Source organism: Micromys minutus (assembly GCF_963924665.1).
Source record: "Micromys minutus genome assembly, chromosome: 28".
Classification (NCBI taxonomy): Eukaryota; Metazoa; Chordata; class Mammalia; order Rodentia; family Muridae; genus Micromys; species Micromys minutus.
Window position 1 is genome coordinate 9,568,864 of NC_137963.1, and position 24,276 is coordinate 9,593,139.

A 24,276-nucleotide genomic window follows, 5' to 3' on the forward strand; every position below is an offset into this window, starting at 1 on the left:
GAGTTTAAAAGCCGTTGGGGGCTGGAGAGATGGCTCAGTGGTTAAGAATACTCGCAGCTCTTACATGGTGCAAGAGTTTGGTTCTTAGTACCCAGGAAGGACAGAAAATCCCCTGGACCTTCAACTCCAGTTCCAGGGGATTTGACACCTTTTGGCCTCTGTGGACAACTTTACCCACATGATCACTTCCAGACATACACACATACACATAATCAAAAAGAAGAAGAAAAAAAGATAAAAAGAAAAAAAAGGCAAGCCCCAAAGAGTTCCACCATCGACCCTGACAATGAAGCAGCAACAGGAGATATTTAAATTCCTGGAATGGCTGCCAAGCTACAGATTCACAGACTCGACTTCAGATCACAGGTGTAGCTGAGCGCAGATTACAGTGTAGGCTGCCTGTTACTTGTCTTGGCCATTTAAAGTTATTTCTGGATTAGAAGTGGCATTCTCCTCCCGGTGTAAAAGTAAAATCTCTTATTGAAGAAAAAAATTTGAAATAATTTCTATCCTTAAAGTAGTAGAAAGAAGGTAATAGAAATTACCAGCAAGCTCACCTCTCAATACGTTCTCTGTTGCTGCTTTTATACACTCATACATGCATACACAGAAAAAAAAAAAAAACTTAGGCAAGTGGTTTATATCTCCTCCATCTCTCCGTCTTATTTTTGAAGCAGGGTCTCTTGCTGAACTCAGAGCTCATCAATTTGGCTAGACTGGTTGGCCAGTAAACCCCAGGGGTCCTTTTGTCTCTACCTTCCTAGTGCTGCTTTATGACATGTACCGCTGCTTCTGGCCTCTATGTGGGTGCTGGGGATTGGATTCTGGCCCTTATGCTTTCAGAGAAAGCACCGGACAAACCGAACCACCTCCCCACCCCGCCCACCTCTCTCTCTCTTAAAAAAAAAGATTTTGGGGTTTTTGTATGCTACCCAGTGTCTTAGGATTACGAGTGCTGTGAAGTGACACGTGACCACAGCAACTCTTACACAGCCAGGAACATTTAAATGGTGCTGGCCTACAGGTTTAGTTCGTTATCGCCATGGCAGGCAGACATGGTCCTGAGAGGTAGCAGAGCTCTACCTCCAGATGAGCAGACATGATGCAGAGATTCTGAGCCGCTGAGCCTGGCTTAATCATTTGAAACCCCAGAGTCCATTCTCAGTGACTTCCTCTAACAAGGCCACACCTAATCCAGCAAGGCCACATAGTTTCCAAATAGTATTACTACCTATAAGCCTATTGGGGGGCACCCTGCCTTGACCTCTTAAATATCTGGGACTACAGATGTGCACTGGGCCGTTGTATATTTCATGTTCTATAGAACTTTAACCTTCTGTCCATGGGAGCATAGTGTAGATTTTCTCAAACTCTTAAATGTTCATTTTGAAAGAATTGTCCACTCCTGTATGTGTCTCAGCATCTCTCTTTAGTCAGCCTTCCAAGGTAGCACCTCCCAAGTCACACAGCTACAACTGGTCTAGAGCATTTGGATCCTTTTATAGTGAGCAAGGATAATTTGCCCAATTTTCTATTTGGCCTTTACTTTCTGGCCATGTGTAATTGGGCCAAATATTTGGCACTTGGGCATCATTCAGGAAAAGGTAAAGAGCACTCTAGGGAACGTTTTCAAAGGGCCATTTAAGGAAAATTTAATGTGGAAAGTGTTTTTATGAGATGAGTCGTGTGTGTGTGTGTATGTGAGGTCTTTGAGGTGAGATTTTTCAGGAGCTTTGCCATCATTATTCATGTAATAATCTGCAGAACATCTTCTCTGCACTTGGTCACTGTGGACAATAAGTATGTCTAACAAGCCCCTAACTGATGCCTGTCTCTAGCGTCCCCTTTGAAGTTAGTCGTCGCCTTTTCATTCTTGCCAGTTTATTGGTGTTAATTAGTCTTCCCTGGTGAGGGTGAGTGGTGCTGTGCCAGGGAACATCACAGGCCGGGAATCCTTGGAATTCCACATTTAATTATGGCAATCTGATGACAGACCAGTCAGTAGCAGCCCTGGGCATCATTTACTTCTGGGCGTGGTTTATGCTGCTGTTGATGACAAGCATTTCCCAGCCATTGTTGGCCTTTGCTTCTTGAGCTTTTGTAAGCACTAACATTGACATTGGTACCAGTTTCCTCTTGTATCCCAGGTATAGACACGGTCGCAATGTTAATTCACAGTCCCTTATATATTCCTGGGTCTTACAGAGGTATTAAGGAAGAGTATCATTTCAAAACAAGCTGACTAACACCAGATAATCCCATTTAAACAAGCATATGTTGAAACTGAGAACTTACTTCAGTTCATTGTTTTTATTGTTGGTGTTTTAAAACATTTTGTTAATTTTTTGTGTGTTGCATAAATATTTTCTCAGGTAATTTTATTTAACGAAATAAAAATAGTCTTGATACATGTAGTCCTTGAACTCTGACATAAGTCTTTCAAAGTAGACTTTGCTGCCTTGCCGGCTGCCTCCTCCTTCTGTGTATGCCTCTGTGTGTGAGTCAACGAAGAGCAATATTGCTGGCGTTAGGACCCCCCCACTGCCTGTCATCCTTTCCTTCATTTTCTGACTACTATCGACTGGCTGATTATGACGTCAGGGCTTGAACTCAGGGCTTCAGGAATGTTAGGCAAGTGACTTAGCAGCTACACTCCAAACATCATTTTCTACCCTTTTAAAGTTACTTAATTAAATTGTTTTGATACCATTATAAAAGTAACATGGTCAGTTACCTTAAAATATTAGAAACTCCAGAGCAACAGAAAAGTCAGCTATATTCCCACAGCATTGAAGTTAGCTTTGTTAACAGTTTGTGTTTTTCCCTCTTGTATTTCTTTGACAGCACTGTGGGCTTTCCTTCTTTACCAACAATACCACAACCTACGTTTTGTCCTGGGTTTTCCCAAAATGCTACTCCTTGGGCCCTGGATACTGAATGCTGCCCATTTTTCCTCCTCCCTGGTGGTAGGCGAAACAGCAGGTCGTCTTGGTTTGTTGACTGACATGTGGAACCACATCCCTCTGCTCTCCCTCCCTCCCAGGGATCTGAGGACTGTGAGGCTGCACTGGCAGAGAAGGAAGCCCTATTGGCCAAGCTGCACTCGGAAAACGTCACAAAGAGTACTGAGAACCACAGGCTGCTCAGGAATGTTAAAAAGGTCACCCAGGAGTTGAATGACCTGAAGAAGGAGAAGCTGAGACTGGAGCGGGACTTGGAGGAAGCCCACCGAGAGGGGAACAGAGGAGCCCGAACCATCCACGTGAGTGCCTCCTACTGTCCTGGTGTCCTTGTGAGTGCTGCATCAGGGATGGGGCCAGCGACCCTCTCTCCTTACAGGGAGATGAATGCGGGGAGGAGGTAAGGTTAAAGACTTAAGAGAACCTGAGAGAAGACTACTTGATAACTATCTAAGTGCTCTCCGGACGAATTGTGCTGTGTTTTTAGACTATGCTTTATTCAACACTAGGTATTAGTATGTTAGTATTTAAAAATTCTTCCTAACTTTGGTACACTATTAAATTCTAATTCTATCTAAGCTTGAGTACTCAGCCTGTTTTAATTGAATCTCTCCTGAGAGTCACATCTATGTGTACAGCCTTGGTGCATCAAGCAGGGTGAAGCTCAAGTGGTCATGTCTTCTGTGTTAGGAGTCACCTTCCAGAGTCTGGAATGGGTACTTGTCAGAGAAGACGCTCAGAGGAGAGCCCACAATTACCCCTGCCTCTTGGTGGGGTATGAAAATTCATGCTGCCTTGCTTTCATCAGCACTGAGGAAGCGAGTGATGTACAGACATTTGTATGTTGCAATATGTATTTCAAGAAATGTTCAGAGAGCTAGAATGGAGATTTAGAGAAGGAACCATTAGCTACACTTGTACCACCTCAGTGAAGCAACAGCCATTCCTGTCAGCATTTCTTCATCTCCAGTGCACCTGACCTCTCTGTTCAGTCGCAGACTGATCACTGCTCTGTGGTTTGACATCACTCACATTGCTTAGGTACCGTCCATGTCTTATAGAACAAAGCACTGCATGGTGACTGGCCCTTCCTTTCACTGAGAACTTCCACATGGGTCTTTAGTGATTTTTTTTTTTCTTGGCTTGGGCATTTTGGCTGTTTAAATGATGCCACAGAGAACATCTCCGTGAGTGCAGACACTGTCTCACCAGACATCTTGGATAAGCTTTGAGGAGTGATGGAGCTATAACACAGTGCAAACATTTTATGTAGGTTAATTGTACTTCCAGGTTGTCAAGAGTCCAGAGGGGTGTCACGGTGTGCGCTGCCACCAGAGAGATTGTAATAGGCTAGGCTGATGTATCCTGATAGAAGACCTGTTTCCTACAGGTTAGATGCTGATCGGAATGCCTGGTGTGATTTCTAAAGCTTTGCTTTTCTGTTGACTGCAGGAAAGGGAAGACATAATGTACTGTTCTGCTGTGTTCCCATCAGTCCAGCCACAGTGAGGTTCTGAGACTCCCAGCTTGGGTCATGTACTATTCTCGTTGGCAGATGTGTGTGTGAACATGTATACCATTACTGGCAGCCTCCTTAAGAATCACACGTTTAGAGGGTGGTGAGCAGGTGCCCACAGAAAACAGTATTGTCATAATGGCATGGCAGGGCCAAAACAACATTGTGTCCCTAAATGCCTACCTTGAGTGAGCTGTCTTGGAACACACAGCTTTCTGGTGTTTCACTGGGGTTGTTTCTATTACAGTTGTCTGGACAGTTTCATTATTCTTGCCAACACATTTCACCTTCTTGCCATCAGTACTTAATTCTTGGTTACAGTCTAGGAGTCAGTTGTATCCCTCTTAAGAGGATGCTTTACACTCTATGATGGACATACCGTCTGGGGAGGCACGCTGAGGCACTGACTTTGCTTCGTGGCGATAGGAGGAAACATGCATATCTTACCAGCTTGCTGATGAAGTAGGTTCTTTAATTATTGAGAATGTCTCCCCTCAACAGCTGTTACTGATACTGCTTTGGATTGACACAGACAGAACCCTAGACCTCTCAGTGGCTTCTATTTCTGCCCTCTCAAAAATAAAAATGCCTTCCTAACTGAGCCTCATTGACTGCCTTGTGTAAGCCCTGTGCTAGTCACGGACGCACGTCCAGAGCAGAGAGAGGAACATAACTGGCACAGGAAGCAGAGGCTTGAAGTGGCTGGCAGGTTACAGGAGGCTCCTAAGGAAAATGACTGGTCCAGTGTGTGTGGTGTGAGGCCAGGCAAGCACTCTACTACCCGAGTCTCCCCCAACGCTGTGGTGTTTGCATTTTTGAGGCTGGTTTATCCCGCTTAACATACTGCTTCTTTGTTGTTGTTCCGTCCATTTCCTTGACAATATCACAGTTTCATAGAACACTACTTTGTGTATGTATTGTTACTTTTCAGTTGCTGTGATAAAATACCAGGATCCAAATTAACTTAGAGGAAGGAGTAAGGGGTTTTATTTTGGCTTATGGTTCCAAAGGGATAGAGTCTGTTGTTGTAGGAAAGGCATAGCAACAGTTAAGCAAACAATAGTATTAGGAGCAGGAAGCTGGCTGGTCACATTTTCCATTCATACACGGGAAGCAAAAAAGTAGAAGAAGCTGTAAAACCTCAAAACTGGCCCCTAGTGATGTACTTCTTCCAGCAGGGTTCCACCGCCTAGATTCCATAACCTGTCCAAAACGTACTGCCACACAGAGCTTCCTGCTGGGGACCAAGTGATCAAATATATGAGACATTTCTCAGTCAGTCTTAGCATATAGGCCAGGTTTTCTTTATCTATTTAGATGTTGGACAGACATCAGCTTGGCTCTATTTCCTGGATGTTATGAATGGTACAGCAGTGAGCATGGGTGGGCCAGCATCTTTGTGCTGGGTTGACTTTGAGTATTGCGGATGCATACCTAAGAGTGGGTTGCACAACAGTTCTGTTTTCAGCTTCTTAGGAGCCTTCAGACTGATGCCCATAGTGGTTGCACATGACATGCTTCCATCTCCACAGAGGAACTAAGGCTCTAATTCCTTTCCCTGAGTCCTCGCCAGCGTTTGTCTTGTTGTTAGTGGTTTTCTGTTTGTTTTATGATAACCATTGTGGCTAGGATGCAGTGAGTTCTCAGAGCTGTTTTAATTTGTGTCTCCCTAATAGCTAAGAATGTTGAATACTTTCTCATGTATGTATTGACCTATGTCTTCTTTTGAACCCCTTTATTGAGTGGATGATTGGGTTTTGGTGCTTAGTTGTTATATTTCTTTGGTGGCCTTTATATTCTTAGCCGGCCTTGTACATTCAGACCTTACTGTGAAGACAGTCATATCCAGTGTTAGATGTTTCCTGAACACTCACAGGTTTTACTGTGTTCTATAGACTGGAAAAGAATATTGGAAAGAAAAATATTGGAAGCTCAGGCTTTGTTCTCTGTCTACACTTAGTTCCCTCTTCGACTCCTCTGAAATAACAGCTGATGCCATGGTGGAGGGCAGCACGCAGACCTGGCCCTTAGGTGCAGAGCCTGCCCCTGTGAAGCCGCTTCGTGTGTGGCCACAGCCTCATGTTTGGGCCCAGAGAATAGCACTCTAATTTACACATGAGCTGAGCCTCGAAAGTTAAATGGCTTGTTCATGGTCACCTAGACAGTGATATGTAGGTGGCAGGGATCTGGTCTGTAAATTCAGAACTTTGCCTAAGATAGTACATTGTAGTGTTGGCAGACCAACCGTAGGTAGGGATATGGTGCATTTGGCAGAAAGATTTTTATATTCTGTGTTTTCTGTAGACCAGCATAATGTATTCTCAAGAAAACCAGTTCACAATATTCTGGTTATTTGAAGCTTTAAAAAGTAATTTGTTCCTCTCAGTGTTTCTCAAACATGTGTTGTAGTGTATATAAAGTTATACAGTTAAATGAGCTTAGGAATAGTGGTAAAGACATCAGAATTTCAAAGGAAAAGATGGCAAGGGCTTTGGAACCCTAGCAAAGATGGTAAAGCTTTGTGGCGTCCTCTGTGGCTGAAGCAGTAGACCTCCGACTCCGCTGGCACTTCCTGGCAGCAAGGGGAACGAGTGCTTGGGAGACAAACACCTTAAGATAAAGGCCAACTTCAGCAGGCACTGGGACCCAAGGGAAGAGTTGTGCCTTGTGGGCTTTCACACAGAGAACTGCACAGTTACAGGGCCTTCAACAATAGTCCCTTCAGTCAAAGCAGGTCTGTGCAGGCCACTGGGTTTGTAAGTACCGAGGCGTTCAGCCTCTGGGACTGGCTCTAGTTGTTTCTCATTGTTCTGTTCGCTTGAACTTGAAAATAAGTTGGAAATCCTGCAGCCCTGTTTTTACATAGGCCCCAACTTAGAGTCCACACAGAGGACCCTTAGCAAACAGACTGAGTTTGTTTGACATTCTCTGATTCCTGATAGCAGGCCAGTGCTTTCACTCTCTCAGATGCCCACACCAGGAGCATGTGTTTTCTGGCTCATTGTGTGTGCGGAGACAATGCCTTTAGTGGAAGCCGTTTGGATCAGAGACCAGCGGACTCGAGGTGCCTGACCGAGAGTGCCCATGAGGGTCAGCTCTCATGTTGGCTGTAAGCGCTCTGATTGCAGACAGTGTGCACGTGCTCTAATTAGTGCTTTTGTTTATTCCATGCACATTTACCGAGTGCTTGCATTGGGCAGGCTTTAGTGAATACCAGCTTTAATTTTACTGTGGGGATCTAACAGAGGCCAAAAGTTGATGGTGGCCGATAGGTCTTCTGTATCCTGATATATGCCTCCTTGCCACCAGAGGGACCCGTAGCACTTAAAGCAAATCCAGAAGCCATTTCTAAGGAAGCAGGAACAAGTATTCCCAGTTCAGCATCCTGACTGTGGCAGTTAAAGTAACCTCTGTAGACTGTGACAGGGAGGGGACTTTGATGTTTATGGTCTTTCCATCCTGATTTAAACACTCTGTTTGGCCCAGAGACTTAAGCCTCTTCCCCCTCACCCCCACTTTCTGCTCCTGTGTGTGGGTGATTTGATGTCTGGCTCAGGCTCTCCGTTTTATTCCAAGCAGGTGAGGAACAAGAGTAAGTGAAGCTTTGTTGTACAGCGGCCTGTGTTGGACTGTGGCTGAGCTATAGTCCCTAGACTGTCTGATAGTGCTTGCATCTGTCACAGGTCCTGTCATCTGCTGCCCTGACAAGTGTGTGCTTCAGTACCTGGGCACTTAGCTCTGTGGGATTCGTTTGCTGGCTATAAGCCAAAACTTTAATTAAACTTGTTACTATCACCCAGCTGGCAAAATCCTGCGTCATCTACCAGGAATAGATTTAATTTTGGGGCAGTTCAACCTGATTTCCTCTAAATCTTATGGAACTTATTTACAGGTAGCCCCAAATGAAATGGGGGATGGCATTTAGTACATCTTGAGAACCTCAGTCAATACACAGCATCTGATGATGGTGTCTTTGAAGGTGACTTAGGCCTAGGCTTAGGATCATAGATCCAAGACGGGATGCTTTTACAAAGCTCAAAATGTCCTTTTGCCGTTTTGTTTTGTTTTGAAATCACATGTGAAATGTTTTGAGCTGATGTCCTTGTAGCATAATGTGCAGTTTAAATGAACCAAGTAGGAGGTTGTGTTTTTGCAAATCGCAGTTTCTGGACTGGTGGGATGGCTCAAAGGGTGAAAGTGCTTTCTGCACAAGCCTGACAGCCTGCGCTCCACCCACAGAACCAGCACAGACGGGGAAGAAAGAAAACACTCTTATAGTTATCCTCTGTCTTAACACAGCATCTGTGCCACTGGATACACACACACACACACACACACACACACACACACACACACACACACACACCCCACACACACACACCCTCTCTCTCACTCACTCATTGTGCATACATCATACATATAATTAAAGTTTAAAAATGCCAGCTTTTTGTAAGAGAAAGATGGACTGAGTTCCATTGTTGTTTGAACAGTGTTGGCCATTTCTTACCTGCCCAGTAGGGCTTGTTTCAAGGCTATAGCACCTTCCATGATGTCTGGTGTGTCATGGTGGTCACTAAGGTGTCCCTATAGAAGTGGGCACCAGCACTGGGTTTTGGTTGGAGCGGAGTTTTCTTAGGAATGCTTAAGCTCTAAGCCACTGACTGACTTTTTCTAAAAAAAACATTCACCTTCTAAAATGATGTGGATCCTTTGTATGTTAGCATTAAACAAATGCGTAATGAGATGTAATATATGAGAAAAAGCATCCTATGTTTTCTAGTCCTGAGTTATAGTCACTCTCTGTGCCAACACGTTTTAATTCTCCCCCATTTTCCTGCATTTTCCAAGTGCTTGCTCGGGTGTCGAATGTCAGACCACCATCCACTGGAGTCCATTGGATCAACAGTAATCTCTGTTCTGAGGAGCGCGCTTGTCTTTCTCTCCAGCTGACTGGCCCCTTGGAGAAAACATCAGAGTGCCCTTGGCTAGGGAGGTTCGGACATCCCAGTAGCACTTTGTAAGGTTGTTGATTAAAAGCTACTTTACAAGGCTGGCCTTTTCATTTTCTGATGCATTGCTGTGGTCTTCATGGGCCACCAAGACAGCGACTTTGTCACCACTGCTTATCACTCCGCTGGCTCTGTTCTGGGAACTGGATACAGTAGGCAGAGTCAAGTCTGACACACTGTCTGAAGGCAACTCCTGGACGACTGTGATGGAAGTCCAGACAGCAGTGTAAAATACAGTATGCTCAGCGCTGATAGCAGAATGGATGGAAAGGAACAGAGCATGGAGCTCTGTGTGGGCGGGGAGCTAAGGGGAAGAAGGGAGGCTTCACAGGGGTAGGCCTCGACATGGGGGTGGGAGAGGCAGAAATGTGTTCCTGATGGAGGGAATATGCTACAGTGTGGGGTGTCAGCAAACCCGGTACACTGAAGCCTTAGTGGGGATGGGGAGGTGCAGGCTTGTTCCCTTGAACACGGTGTGGTTATTCCTAGAAGTCTGCTCAGCTTAAGCTTCTTTGTCCATGCTCCACAGTGGCCCTTTTAAATTTTATTTTCAAAAGACAGTGTCTATGTAGCCCAAGCGGACCCTGAACTCGCTGTGTAGACAGAATTGGTGTAGAATATCTTACCCACCTTGCTTTTGCTTCCCATGTGCTAGAAGTTTAGGTGTGCCATCTATTCAGGACCGTCTCATTCCAATGACATCTGATGCTTTTAAGATTTTAGTTTTTATTTTATGTTAATCAGTGTTTTGCCTACTTGGGTACCATGGGCATGCCTGGTGCCCACAGAGACAAGAAGAGGGCACCGGATTCCCTTGAGGTGGAGTTATGGAGAATTATAAACCAGTCTGTGGGTAGAGGGATTGGATCCTGTGTCCCTTGGAAGAACAGGCACTCTTAATTGCTAAGCCATTTCCTCTGCCCCGATTATTCTTGACTTATTCAGCCACCTGAGGTGGGTGCCAGGCACTGAGCTCAGGACTTCTGGAAGACTGGTAAGTATCCTTAGCCACTGAGCCATCTTTGCAGCCCTCATTTCCTGTCTTGGATGTTTAAGATGATACATTTGCTGTTCAAATGAGCTTTTGCGTTAGGAGGAGATGGGGGTGGAGCTGCAGAGTTCTGTGGGCTAGGAGGCCCAGCACATGTCTCACCCTTCCTGTGACTGCTTCCACCAAGCTCAGGGAGGCCCCATGTGCACAGCTTACAACCGCATCTCATGCTGATTCTGGAAATTGCCCTTGTGTCACTGAATGCCTGTGCCTCATTAAGATTTTGAAGAAATTGCCTTTGTATATTTAAAAGTAACAACGGAGGGCTTTGACATGCTTGCTCACAGCAAAACCTGATAAGGTTGAAATGTGATGGATGAGAACTTTCTCATTTTCCATCTGGCCAGAGATAAAACAGATTCTCTGGATGGAGAAGGGTGAGGGCCTGGATTTCATTTCTAATGTGATGTTAAGATTGGAGGAATATTTTAGTTTTCAAATAATCCACTGTTTGAAACCAACCTACCTGCTCTGAGAGATTCCGATATGCAAAGGAAGTACTCTGCCCAATGTTGGCCCAGAGTGTGCCTACAAATCTCAAAGGAAAACTGCCCATTTGTGCAGAAATTCTGAGGCCTAGGGGACAGCGTCCTACTTGGATGCAGTATTCACTGAGGAGTGAGGTAGAACTGGTGTATGACTGAGGTTTCCAGACTTTGACTCAACCCTGTTCTCACGGCAAATAGAGCAGCTGCACCTCGGGTGCTGAAGACTTCTTCCTTATGAATTAAAAGCAAAGAGAGGTTTCTGTGTTCTTCATCTCCATACCTGCTGAGTCCATTTCTGGGGATGCCCAAGAACATGTGGTTATATGACTCCTGTAGTCGTCAGCCAAGGTGAGATGTTCTTAATCCTAGGGCTTCTTGGGCTCAGTCTGGAAGAAAAAAAAATACAACAACAAAAACAAAACAGTGCTGTAAGCCAGGTGTAATAGTGCTCACCTGTAATCCCTGGGCTTGGAGAAGAAATCAGAAGTTCAGGGTCATCCTTATCTTCATAGTGAGTTTGAAGTTGGTCTAGGAATCTGTCTTAGTCAGGGCTTCTATTCCTGCACAAACATCATGATCAAGAAGCAGTTTGGGGAGGAAAGGATTTATTCAACTTACACTTCCACACCGAAGGAAGTCAGGACAGGAACTCAAGAAGGTCAGGAAGCAGGAGCTGATGCAGAGGCCATGGAGGGATGTCACTTACTGGCTTGCTTCCCCTGGCTTGCTCAGCCTGCTTTCGCATAGAACCCAGGTCTATGAGCTCAGGGATGGCACTATGTAAATAGCAGATAAATATCTGTTGTAACCAACATGTTGAGATCCACAGCTCTAGGTCCTAGCCCCGAGCTCTGGTTATCAGCCAATAGATGTCATTATTAATTTAACAGTCAAAGTCGTTTTGCTATTTTGCAAGGGAATGGTACGACAATATCACAGGGTACTTCTACTTCTTAGGATTTCTTTTTCATCCTATCTATCTAGCTACTATAGGGTCATTAAATCGGGATGTCCATGGTTTGCCTACTATTAGGAAGTTTTCTCTTCCCTATGGAGTACTTCTTCTGTGCCCCCTTACCTTTATTTCTTCCATGTTGGGAATGTCAGACATTTTACACAGACATTCGACCTCAAATACCTCTCATTCTGCCTCACACTTCCTCTTTTCTGTCTGAACGTGATATTTTCAGATCTATTTTCTAGCACCAGGGTTCTTTCTTTTGCTCAGTCTATCTGTTAAAGCTTATTTAGGCTTATCTGATTTCTTTTTAAAAAAATTCTGATTTTTTTTCACAATTTCTCATTTATATTGTCTGTTGTCTTCTAATTTTAATTGTTTACCTATATGCCCTTGGATCTCACTTACATATTTTTAAAGAAAAAAATTTGACAGTGAGTGTGTGTGTGTATGTGTGTGTGTGTCTGTGTGTGGTATGTTCATATAAGCGCAATGCCCACAGAGCCAGAAGTGGATCCCTCTGAATTTGGAGTTACAGGGTTTTTGTGAGCCATCTGACATGGTTGCTGGGAACCGAACTTGGGTCCTGTGGAAGAGAACTGTGTCCTCTTACCTGCAGAGCCATTATCTCTCTAGCTTTTTTGTTAACACTTAAAAAAAATATTCTTTTGAATTAGTAGGCATTTTATCCATTTTGATAGCTTCAGAATTTATCATAAGAGAATTCTTGTTAGGAGATTAGGTTGGGTGAGGGTTTTTGCTTGTTGTGTTTGTTTAGTATGCTTAGTGACATTTTAAATCCTGTTACTTGTAAATTTCTGAGCTCTTTAGGCTTCACACATAGGGAGGTTGTTGCATCAAGCAGTGCTTTCCAGAAGTGCTGATGCCACGGCTGAACCTTGGAAGGTGGCCTGCTACTTCCATCTAGGTTTTTTCTGGGGGGCCACAGGGGGTGACACATGCTCAGGTGGAAGGGTCCGAGTGCAGACAGGCAGAGCACTTGGAAAATGTGTTAATGAAATGAGTGGGCGACAGGGACTGTTTTGAGACAAGCTGAGGCTGGCTAGTGCCCACCAGAAGAGCCATGAATAGGATGCTCACTCCAGAGTTGTCTTCTGCAGTTACTGGCTCCACGTGGCAGGGAAGAATGTAGCTAGGGATTTAATTGAGAACCTGGTGAATGCTATGTTGGGAAGGAGATGCTGAGAGGAGGGGCTGAATTCCCCTCCTGCAGTGTCAACCCTTTCTTCTTCTGATCCTTCTCCATGGGAGAGTTGCTCAGCAGATTAGTGTCCAAATATGCACTGGTCCTTCTTTGTTACCTGGGGAGCAAAAACCCAAGTTCAAAATTCTCTACTTTCCACTTCAGACCCATGAGACCTGCACCTGTAGGAGGACTGACTCCCTTATTTTTGTATAAATCTCCCTAAGGAAGAAGATACCGGCGGCTTCATTAACAGTGACAGCAACAACGAAGGACTCAAAAGCTTCTGATACGTGTTTTCACGAAATTGTATTGTGACTCTCTGTATGGTTCGGTCTGTACACATCCCAGGAGAACTCAGTGTAGGACGGGCTGTCAGGGCCGGATCTGGGAGTTCTTATCCACGGAGATCTAAGGCCAGGTTCTTCATGTCATCTACTTTACCAAGAGGGAGAAGACACAGCTACTGAGACTCAGCCATAGTGTTAGTGCGTCTTCCATCCTTCCATTTAACCTGAGAGCCCGAAGCTCCTTCATGGGCTGCGCACCCCTCATGACACAACTTTTCTGTCCAATGTCATCGACAGTTGTTTAGCAGTTAAGCAGTGATTTAAGAAAAGCTATTTAGACAGCCCTTGAGTATTGAAGGGGATATGGGAGAACTTCCAAGGTAATCAATTTTTAGATCTGATTGTTTTGCCTCAGCAAGACATGTCATCTCCATGCCGCTCCTTAACGTTTACTGTGACTCCATGGGTAGTGAGAGCATGAGTCAATGGCTGTCTTTGTGTTGCCATGGCAGCTGTTCCTCCTCAAGGCCACCTTAGCACACACATCCTCCTGTTGTCGCCAGTCTCTGCTTTAAGCCTCCTCTCATTGCTGACTGTATGAGTAGCTAGACCCTGTTCTGGCAATTCAATAAAACTGGCTTGTGATTTGGAAGTATTGCCTAAAGAGAGCGCATGATATGGAGTACTTTAAAGCACGTTTGACCTCAACAATTCAGTCAATACAGAATTTGGAGCCATGTTATCTTAGTTTTCAGTATCAGCATTAGAAATGATATAAATCTTTGTCCATTTCTATTAGTCTCTATGAGCACTATTTACCATGCTGGGACAGTAAGGTGCTTACCACTGTAGACAGTCACTAAAGTTAGTGTCATCTCACGGAACAGTGACTTGGCCCATGTAGCTTGTAGCTGATAATGAGTCCCATGACTAATTTAATCATTCTAAGAAGAAGTGTAGATCAACATCCCACCCCACCATCCCACCCCACGGATGGGCAGGGCCACAGGAGGGCCGAATGCCAAATGCAGGGAATGCTTGAATGCTTTTCCCCAGTGCTCTGCTGTCATCCTGTGTTGGGCTTCAAAGAAGCCCCGAGCTCCACCAAAGATGGGAAAACAAAGTCTGAGATGTGGGAAAGCCAAAGCTGCTATTTCATGATTTCTGGTCCTCCAATCGCCTCTGGAGAACGGCACAAAAAAGTCAGGGACAACGTGTCAGGGGCCCCTAAGTCTGCATCGAGGCTGGGCCATTGTGGTTCTCAGACTAAGGATATCCAAGCACTGCTAGGAGTTGTGGAAGAGCCAAGGACTGAAGAAGCCCACAAGCTGAGGATGAGCCTGGGACTGGGGTGGTGGGCTTAGCTTAGTGGTGATTGTCCTCAGCTTGGCAGTGCTTGTGGCTGGGAGCACAGAGAGGCCTTCTGTGGTAGAATTAAGTTGTGGCTCTGTAGGTGAAGGCCTTCTCCATGTTCCTCATAGCCATGGTAGATGAGTGACAGTTCTTGGTTCCAAACTGTTGTTTATTGGTTTTTCATCATGGAAAATAGATGTATATCAACTTCTCAGGGTGGACCTGAGATTCAATACCTTTTGCAGGCAAGAATGTCTGGGAAGGGAAGCATATTGGTTAAACCCTCAGGGTCTCTAGGTACCCCATTACCATGGAGAACTCTGGGCCTATGTGACCACGGGCCATGTTTTTTTTTTACGTAGGAAGTGTGGCACCTGTTTCAGGCCAGGAATCTGGAAGGGAGCAGGGAGCTAGCTGCCTATGGTCTCAGGAGTGTACCCTGAGTTTCTGGGAACTCAGACCTGATCTTCCTATCATGCTTTCTAGCATGGTTTAACATCGCACCGGGAAGGGCTTAATGTCTTGGGTTTCTTGACTTCTCCCCATGCCTTGATGAGTCATACATATATCCTCTGACAGGTACGTACAAACACCCTGTGTCTGTCTCTTTTCCTCTTCTTCCTCTACTTTGCATCTTTTCTCCTCCCCCTTCCTTCCTTTTATAGTGTGCGAAGCATGATTTTAAACTTTAGGATTGTCTCCTTAATTTTGGGGAGTAACAAAGCTTGTGTCCTCTGTAGAGTCATGGAGCAGGCCATCTTCATGTTGTGACTCAGTTTTGGGGACACTTGCTGGCACGTGGAAGACTCTAGTAGCCTTTACTGCATGTTCTCCTTGATAGCCAAATTAAAACACTTCCAGCAAATGACAACAGATGACACAATAATTACCGACAGTTACACACTAGAACTTGAGTCGTCCCTTGAAAAATGGGTCTGACACGTGTTTGTTTAAAGGCAGAGCTGAACATGGGGATTGGTGTAAGTGGATCCGGAGCGCTTTGTACATGCGGCACACACACTCACACTGCACCAAGTGTGAATACTTAAAGCCGCAAGACCATCTTGTACCAAACAGACTGCAAAGTAGTTGTAGTCCAAATATGGTAGAGGCATAGAAATAGCCAGTCTCTTTAATGAGTGGGAGTGGGCAACTGGACAGCCAGACAGTGAAATTCGGTCTTTGTCTTGTTCCTCCATATTGAAATGAACTCAAACCCAGATGTGAAGCACGGCAGGTAAAGTTTCTGACAGCTGTTCTGGGCGAAGGTCCTTTTCTGGTACAGTACCCTGAGAGCGCAGGCAGCAAAGCTTCTGCCAAGGAAAGGAAGCAATTTCACGGAGAGGAGACAGCCTGAATTCTGGGGAGGAAGTGTGTTATAAGCCACATATCTCATGGGCAGTGTAAGTATCCACAACATTTACGAATCAAAACAACATAATTGCAAGAAAACAAAATGTGAAAAGGACTTGATTAGACTTCTCTGATGAAGGCATACAAATAGTTACTTAATTGAAAAAAAAGTCTCACATTGCTATTCATCATGGAAATGCAGATTGCAACCATAACAACTTAGCGCCCTGAAGCTGTTACAATGGCTAGTACCAAGAAGATGAAAGATAGCGAATTGGGGGGGGGCCAGGGAAAGGGGACCCCTGTGCACTGTGGGTGGGGATGGAAACTGGTGGCATTGTTTTGGGAGAGCAATATGAAGGCTTCTCAGAAAATGAAGCTAGAATTATCGTACAACTCATAACTGCACTTTTGTGTGTACATCTCAAAAGGACTGAAGTAGGTTGAGAAATGTTCGCCCTCATTTCTTGTTCGCTGCAGTGCTATTGACAGCAGCTGAGAATGCAGGGACCCACAATGCTCGTCACTTGCCCTGTGGATAAGGAAAATGCACAGTCGGCACATGCACACATGCTTGTGTGCACACACTCACACATGCACAAATATTATTCAGCCATGAAATGAAACTGTCGTTGATATCAACACGAATGGACCTGGTGTGAAAACAAGCGGAGCCTACAGACGTTCTTTGTGGTTCTTTGTGGATGGTGGGGGTGTGTACAGAAGTAGAGAGAGGTGTTACCAGACGGGCAGAATGACAGCAAGAGGGACAAGCCCTCCAGGTCTGTTGTATGGAGTGCTGAATATAATATATTTAAATTCTTAATTTTGTAAAAGAACAAATTCTAACTGTCATGACAAGAGATACTTCAGTGACAGACTTGTTAATTAGCTTGATAAAGTTGTTTCATGGTATATCCATATATCAAAACAGGACATTTTTACCCATAAATGTGATTATTTACTAATTAAAAGGAATATCTTAAAGCAATATTCACAACTAAAATAAAGTTCTCAAGAAAGTGCACTCTTGCAAAGGTAGTGTACAGATTTATTGTGACTTTATTTTGTGTACATGGTATATGTATGTGTGTTCACAGGATCATGTTACACATGTGCACCAGTGCATGTGCCAAAGGCCAGAGTTTGATGCCAAGCATCTTCCTTTATTACTTATCACCTTATTCTTGAGATACAGTTTCTCACTGAGCCTGGGCCTCTCTGGTTCCCTCAGGCTGGCCAGAGTACTCTAGGGATTGATTCACTTGTCTCAGTGCCTTTCCCCCTAGCTCTGGTGTTCTAGGCTTCTAACTTTTGCACATGTACTAGTGACCAAACTCAGGTCTTCATGCCTTCTTTCCAGTTCCGTTGTGATTTGAAAGAGATATATTTAAGTTGCTATCTTAACATTAAGATCTCCATTGCAATTTTTTTTTCTTTTTTGAGTAATCCTTCAGAGTTGTGTGTTAGGTGTGTTTAATGAAATGGATTTGGATCATTGCATTGTTATAAAAAAGTCCCACACCTGTGCTTTGGTGTAGGCGTGAACTGAGAGGGTTTGGAACCAGGTATCAGCCAGGTTTACTGCCTTATTCACTGTGATCACAGGTAAATGAGCTTCTCCCAGGTTTTATTGCTGTGAAGAGACCATGGCAACACTTTTATAAAAAGAAACATTTAATGGGAGCTGGCTGATGGTTTCAGAGGTTTTATCTGTTATTATCATGACTGGAAGCAAGGCAGCATGCAGCCAGACATGGTACTGAAGAAGGAGCTGAGAGTTCCACATCTGGATCCACAGGCAACAGGAAGTAACCTGAGGCCTCAAAGCTTGCCCCTGTGAAGTAATTCTTCCACCAAGGCCACACCTACTCCACCAAGGCCACACCTCCTAGTAGTACCACTCCCTAATGATGCCTTTTTTATGCAATCCACCACAGCCTCTTACCCATTAAATGGCAGAAGGGCTGGTATGTGTGTGCGTCAGTAGTAGAGCACCATGAGACCCCAAATTCTGTCTTGTATTATTACTTATTTCATTATATTATTCTTTACTGCACATATTCAATTTATTGATATGTACTGAGTGCTGTTTTTGGTTATCTATTGCTGTATAATAGATCACCCCAAAGTTGGTATCTAAAATAACGACTTGGTTACATTTCATTTTGTTAGTAATTTGGGCAGTGCTCATCTGAATGGTTTTCCGCTTCACTTGGCTCCTCCTCCTGGTTCTCCTGGTTCTCCTTTGATAGGTTGGCTGGTTTCAAGGGCTGATGACTCTTATGATCCCTTGTTAGAGGGGGTGGAAAATTAAGCTGAGGTTATCAGCTGGAGTCCTACATTCAGTCTCACCAGCATAGGAGAATTAGGATGGCCATGCCTCTTAGATGTAAAACATGCAGGCCACCAAGGGAGTGCCCAACGAGACAGGAATTAGAAACTTCTGGGGCTGAACTGTTAATAGCCCAGTTCTTTAGGTTGCAGTGGTCACTACATTCCAAAGCTGTAAAATGTAGAGACATAGATTCCCTATGTCTCTCCATGGGGAAAGTCAAAGAGTTTATGGCTCTGTTTAATCTGCTACAGTACCTTTAGTGTGACTGAGGACACATTGTGTTGGCAAGTGCTACAGCAAGAGATGGTAGAGGGGGAGGTGAGGAGGAGGTGAGGGAGGGAGGTGAGGAGGAGGTGAGGAGGAGGTGAGGGAGGGAGGTGAGGAGGAGGTGAGGGAGGGAGGTGAGGAGGAGGTGAGAAGGAGGTGAGGGAGGGAGGTGAGGAGGAGGTGAGAAGGAGGTGAGGGAGGGAGGTGAGGAGGAGGTGAGGGAGGGAGGTGAGGAGGAGGTGAGGGAGGGAGGTGAGGGAGGGAGGTGAGGAGGAGTTGAGGGAGGGAGGTGAGGGAGGGAGGTGAGGAGGAGGTGAGGGAGGAAGGTGAGGGAGGGAGGTGAGGAGGAGGTGAGGGAGGGAGGTGAGGGAGGGAGGTGAGGGAGGGAGGTGAGGAGGAGGTGAGGGAGGAAGGTGAGGGAGGGAGGTGAGGAGGAGGTGAGGGAGGGAGGTGAGGAGGAGGTGAGGGAGGGAGGTGAGGAGGAGGTGAGGGAGGAAGGTGAGGGAGGGAGGTGAGGAGGAGGTGAGGGAGGGAGGTGAGGAGGAGGTGAGGGAGGGAGGTGAGGGAGGGAGGTGAGGAAGAGGTGAGGGAGGGAGGTGAGGAGGAGGTGAGGGAGGAAGGTGAGGGAGGGAGGTGAGGAGGAGGTGAGGGAGGGAGGTGAGGAGGAGGTGAGGGAGGGAGGTTATGCAGACCAGAGTGAGGAGACACTGCAGGGAGTGAGGGCAGCTCTGAACGCAGACTTGGGTACATCACTCTTGACGGTTATGGCTTGAGTGCATACCTACAATGTAAGCCACAGCGAAACAGTGGGTGAGCAGCCAGCTGAGAGCAGTGTGGTAGTAGCCAGGGTTCCTCGGGGAGTAGATGGGGCTCAGTACCTGGGTTGTTGAGAGCTAGGAGGCTCACTAGGGAACCTTGGCTGGGACTCACTGTGTTTCAGGCTAGCCTCCGATTCAGAGTTCTGCCTGCCTCTGCCTCCCAGCTGCTGGGATTAAAGACTTGTGTCATCAGTTAGACCGTTAGGTAGATGAAGTAACTGCTGGATGTCTGGCCCGTGGTCTAGTCATGGTAAGTGCTGGCCTCAATCGCTTGTGCTCCACTGATCCTGGACGGGGGACGATCCCAGGCCCTCCTCATTTCATTGCCAACTTCTCTGGCCTCACCGTGTGTGCTTGCCCTGGCTAGAAACAGCATCAGGATCCCAAGGGAGAGATATAACCAAGTCCTGTCTTTTGGACAAGTCACTCCTGTCTCTTCAGTAATAGCGTTAGCAAGGCAGATGTGCTTTGCCCTGGTAGGCACTCTGATGTGGAAGAATAAAATCTGTGCTTTTAAATGCACACCTTGGGTTCTTTTTTTTAATTTTTAATTTTAATCTACTTTTATGTATATGTGTGTTTGGCATGTACGCGTGTCTGTGTACTACTTACATGGATGTGCCACATAGGCCAGAAAAAGGCATCCGATTTCTGGGATTGGGGATTGTGAGCTGCCATGCTAAAAATCACACCAGGGACTCTAGAAGAGCAGCCTGTGCTCTTAAGTAACTGTTGGGTCATCTCTGTTCTCCTCTTGGATGAATCTCAAGGGATAATAAGTCTTTGTCTGAACTGCCCTGGGAAGTGTTGCCATCCCCTAGCTAGCTACAGCAGTTCTCAGTGAGGGCGGGCAGAACACCACCAAGGAAACTATGCCCAAGTGTACAAACATGGGTAGTGAAGGAAATGTGAACTTAACACAGTTGTGAAGGAGCCTTTCCTATCAGTCCCATTAGCAAGTACTTCAGGAACTAGTACCGACACTGATTCGGAGCAGGCCTCTAGTGCTTTGCCTGCTGCACTTGGTTTTTTCTTTTGTCATTGCCTCTTTGGAAAAACTTCCCAAAATATGTGTGTCCTTTGACCTAAAAAGCCCTCTCAGAGATTCTCCTGAGAAATTAGCTCTAACGCTTTAGTAAAAGTTACCCACATCAATTAAACCGTAGCAATGTACTAACATGACATGTGGAGGCTCAAAGAGTTGGAGGCTGTGAAGACACAGTGAACAGATTTTGCTATATTTGTTAGAATTGGTAAATGAGAACATTGTGTAGAATGTTTGTTTGCTTGTTTTTGGAGACAAGGTCTGGCTCTGCCTATCTAGCTGGCCTAGAACTTTCTCTGTAGAGCAGGCTGGCCAGGTGTGATTAAGCCACCATGCCAGCTTTCTTTCTTTTTTCTTTTGTTTTTTAAACTGTTCTTTGTTCGTCTTCGTTATTTTAGTCGCTGTATGTTCTTTGTGGGTCATGATGTAATAGAATGAATAAAGATGGGAAAAATCCCAAACCACAGTCATAATAATGTAAAAACTGACTGCAAGTGTAGGAAGTCTAAAAGAAGAACCCGCAGCTTGAACATGGCTTAAGTTGTTGGCAGGACTCGCTTATTCATTATTATTCTGTTCCTGTTGCTTAGCTTTACAGCTGGCTCTGTGTCTGGATTCTGCATCCACGCTTTAACCAGCCCTGAGTAGAAAATTATGTCTATATTAAACATGTAGAGACTCTGGTCATTGTTCCCTAACAATATTATGTAACAGATGTGTGCAGCATTTGTATTGTTCTAAATATTATGGCAATCTGAGAATGTGGGGGGAATTCCCTGCAAATATTATACCGTTATAGGAAGGACTTGAGTGTCACTTTTGGTATCCCTCAGGCTCCTGAAACCAATCCCCCAGGGACAGCAGGGACAATTTTGTGTATAGAATTAAAAACAAACAACTGACCAAAAAATTCTTGACCAAAAACTCTGTCAAGAATTGAAGTTTGGTTTACTGTTTAGAGAAGGTCATAATGTGTTTGTGGTCTTATTTTGGATTAAGGATCTAAGATGGCCTCATCTTAGATTTTTGATTAAAAAATATTTTTTTTTCAAATATTTGGGTGATTTTGTAACTGTTTACAAAATGGTGGTTATCTGATTTCATTACTTTTAGTTTACAGATGAGTATCCCTGTAAAAATATATTTGTTTTTTCTTATGTAGCTTTTGGTAATGATGGGCAGTTTATGCAGGAAGAATTAAACATTTAAAAAAATCACAAAAGGAGTTCTGTAGACATTTGACTTCATGTTATGGCTACAGCAGGTTATCACAATTCAGATTCACAATCTTAACAGTTCTGCAAGTCAGACGTCTGAAGTAGCCCTCACCAAGTTGAGATGGAGGTGGTTCGTAGGGTTGTGTTCCTCTTGAAGGCTGCAGGTTCTGGACCTGTGGGCTCTTTCCGTCTTCCAGCTCTTGCATCTTCAAGGGTTCCTGGAGTTATCCTGGAGCGTAACTCGGGAAGACATATGTCCTTTAATGTCAGCTCCCTACACAGACCGAATTTCATCTGTTTACTCCTTCTTACCTTTAGGGATTGGAATGGGAACATCTCTGAGAGCATTTATTCTGTCAGAGCAAGTAAAATTGTTTAAAGTATTATAAAATTATGATTTTCTCACCACTACTGCACATGTGTGTGCGTATACTTTTCTGTCTTTGGGGGTTGAACATGGGGCCTTGTGCGTACTAAGTTTCTTCCACTAAGCCATATCCCCAGCACTGATTGTGGTTTTCTGATGTAGTTTAGTTACTTGCTCATCATTACGAAAATTCAATTTCTCCCCCTCAGTAGTGGAAAATACTGATCCTGGTTGGTTCCCTTGGATATGCTTACTGCAGTTCTTGATCTTTTTCTCCCTCTTCGGGATGAAAGGATGTCTGGGCTCATCTTTGCTCCCATGCCAAGTCTACAGTTAGTCATCCATTCTCCCGAGATGATCTCTCATGAGTCCCACAGTTTCCTGTGGACCCGTTAAAATGTACAGAGCCGGGTCTGCCTCTCCAGAGGTCTGCAGCGTTTAGTTGTGAGGATGCCGGCGATGCTGCTTTAGGGGCGTGCACAGAAAACGCACGTTCTTTAGTTGGGGAGTGGTTGAGAACACCATGTGGATATCAGCAGAGCAGTGATAGTGACCTGCTCAGTAGAGGGAAGGAAACAGCTTAGTGTAAAGACGTGGATAGCTCGTACTTACATTTCCAAGGAGTTTAACATAGTTTCTGTTTGAGTTCTTTTCTATTGGGTTGAAAGTCCTAGAAGTAAGGAGATTAATAGCCACTCATTGATAAATACATATTATGTACCACTAACATGATTACTTATGAGACAGTCACCTAAACCAGTTTAATATGTTTTCCCTTCTCCTGTGCCCATGGAGAGATAGGAACCTCTGGAGGGGGCTCATTCCTCCATCCGCAGGTTGCTAAACTCATTTTTCTGTTTGATTACCTGTCAGTGCCATGCAAAGTCAGACCCACTTTGGGGGAATTTAAAACGGATAATTGTGTAACAGTTTAGATGGCCACATCTGTAAAGCTACTTCTGTTTTTTTTTTTTTTTTTTTTTTTTTCCCCTTTTTTGTTGAAGGTAGCTCTGTCTTTTTCTTCCCTGTCTCTCCTATCCAGCTCTCTGCTTTGTCTTCTGGGGGCATTTAGTTTGTGTGAAGGTGAAATACAGTAGGCTCTCCTTTCCCCTTGGACTCCTTCAGAGAGACCCCATTCCTTTTTCTGTGCAGTGTGAGTGTTCCTTGGTGAGACTGTGCCACAGCTGATTCCCATTGGTGCACATTTGTTTAGTTACAGTCACTGGTTTTCTAAACAATCGTCCCCACAGAGTCACTGCACAGCACCTGTTGTATATTGTCATTTTTCCTGTCTGTCTAAAACCTTACTGCCAAGTGAATTTGTGTGTTATTGTGATTTTTTTTTTAATATAGGCTCTTCAGATTACTTGCGTTATACAATCTCAGGGGGAAAAAGATGTAAAAACTTGGAGAAAGGAGTGACCTCTTGGAAGCCCCTGTTGTCCTTCTGCTCAGGAGTTATGTTTCCACTCCGAGTGCTCCCTCAGTGCCAGGCATGCTGGGGACAAAGAGCATTGGACTTTACACATGGCTTGATTGTCTCAGTTTGTCTTTACTCGGAGTTGTGTTCTTGAAAATATTTTATTCTATATTACTTTCTCTTATTTTTCCCCGATTTTAGGCAGGGTTTTTTTTTTTTTTTTTTTTTTTTTTTTGTTTTTTGTTTTTTGTTTTTTTCATCATTATAAATAATACCATGCATATAAAAGCTTCTCTAAATTTGTGATGTCCTGAAAATTGGTTTTTGTAAAACTAAATGAGAAAGAAGCCTGTGTCTGTTAAATATACTGAACAGTTTGTTCTCATCATAACTTGGAAGCGAAGCCTGTAACAAACTGTCACCTGGAAGTCTTTGTCATGTGAATCCCATTTTTCCTTTTTCTTACTCCAGGACCTTAGAAATGAAGTTGAGAAACTACGAAAGGAGGTGGATGAGCGAGAGAAGGCTAGGGAGAAACATTACAAGAGTCCTCCGGGTGAAAGCAGCACGAAGTTCCGCACTCAGGAAGAAGCACTCAGGAGTCGGACAGAGAGCACCAGTC

General features: G+C 44.6%; 1 protein-coding gene across 5 annotated transcripts in view; it reads left to right on the forward strand.

Moving 5' to 3' along the window:
• Positions 1-24,276, forward strand: part of CDK5RAP2 (CDK5 regulatory subunit associated protein 2) — a 165,015-nt gene that overhangs the window by 50,399 nt on the left and 90,340 nt on the right. For all 5 annotated transcript variants that reach the window (XM_080940011.1, XM_080940013.1, XM_080940012.1 and 2 more), the window contains 2 exons: positions 3,044-3,262; positions 24,126-24,276. The exon at positions 24,126-24,276 is cut by the window's right edge and continues 20 nt beyond it. In XM_080940011.1, coding sequence (XP_080796137.1) covers positions 3,044-3,262; positions 24,126-24,276 — 370 coding nt within the window. The remainder of the gene's footprint in view (positions 1-3,043; positions 3,263-24,125) is intronic.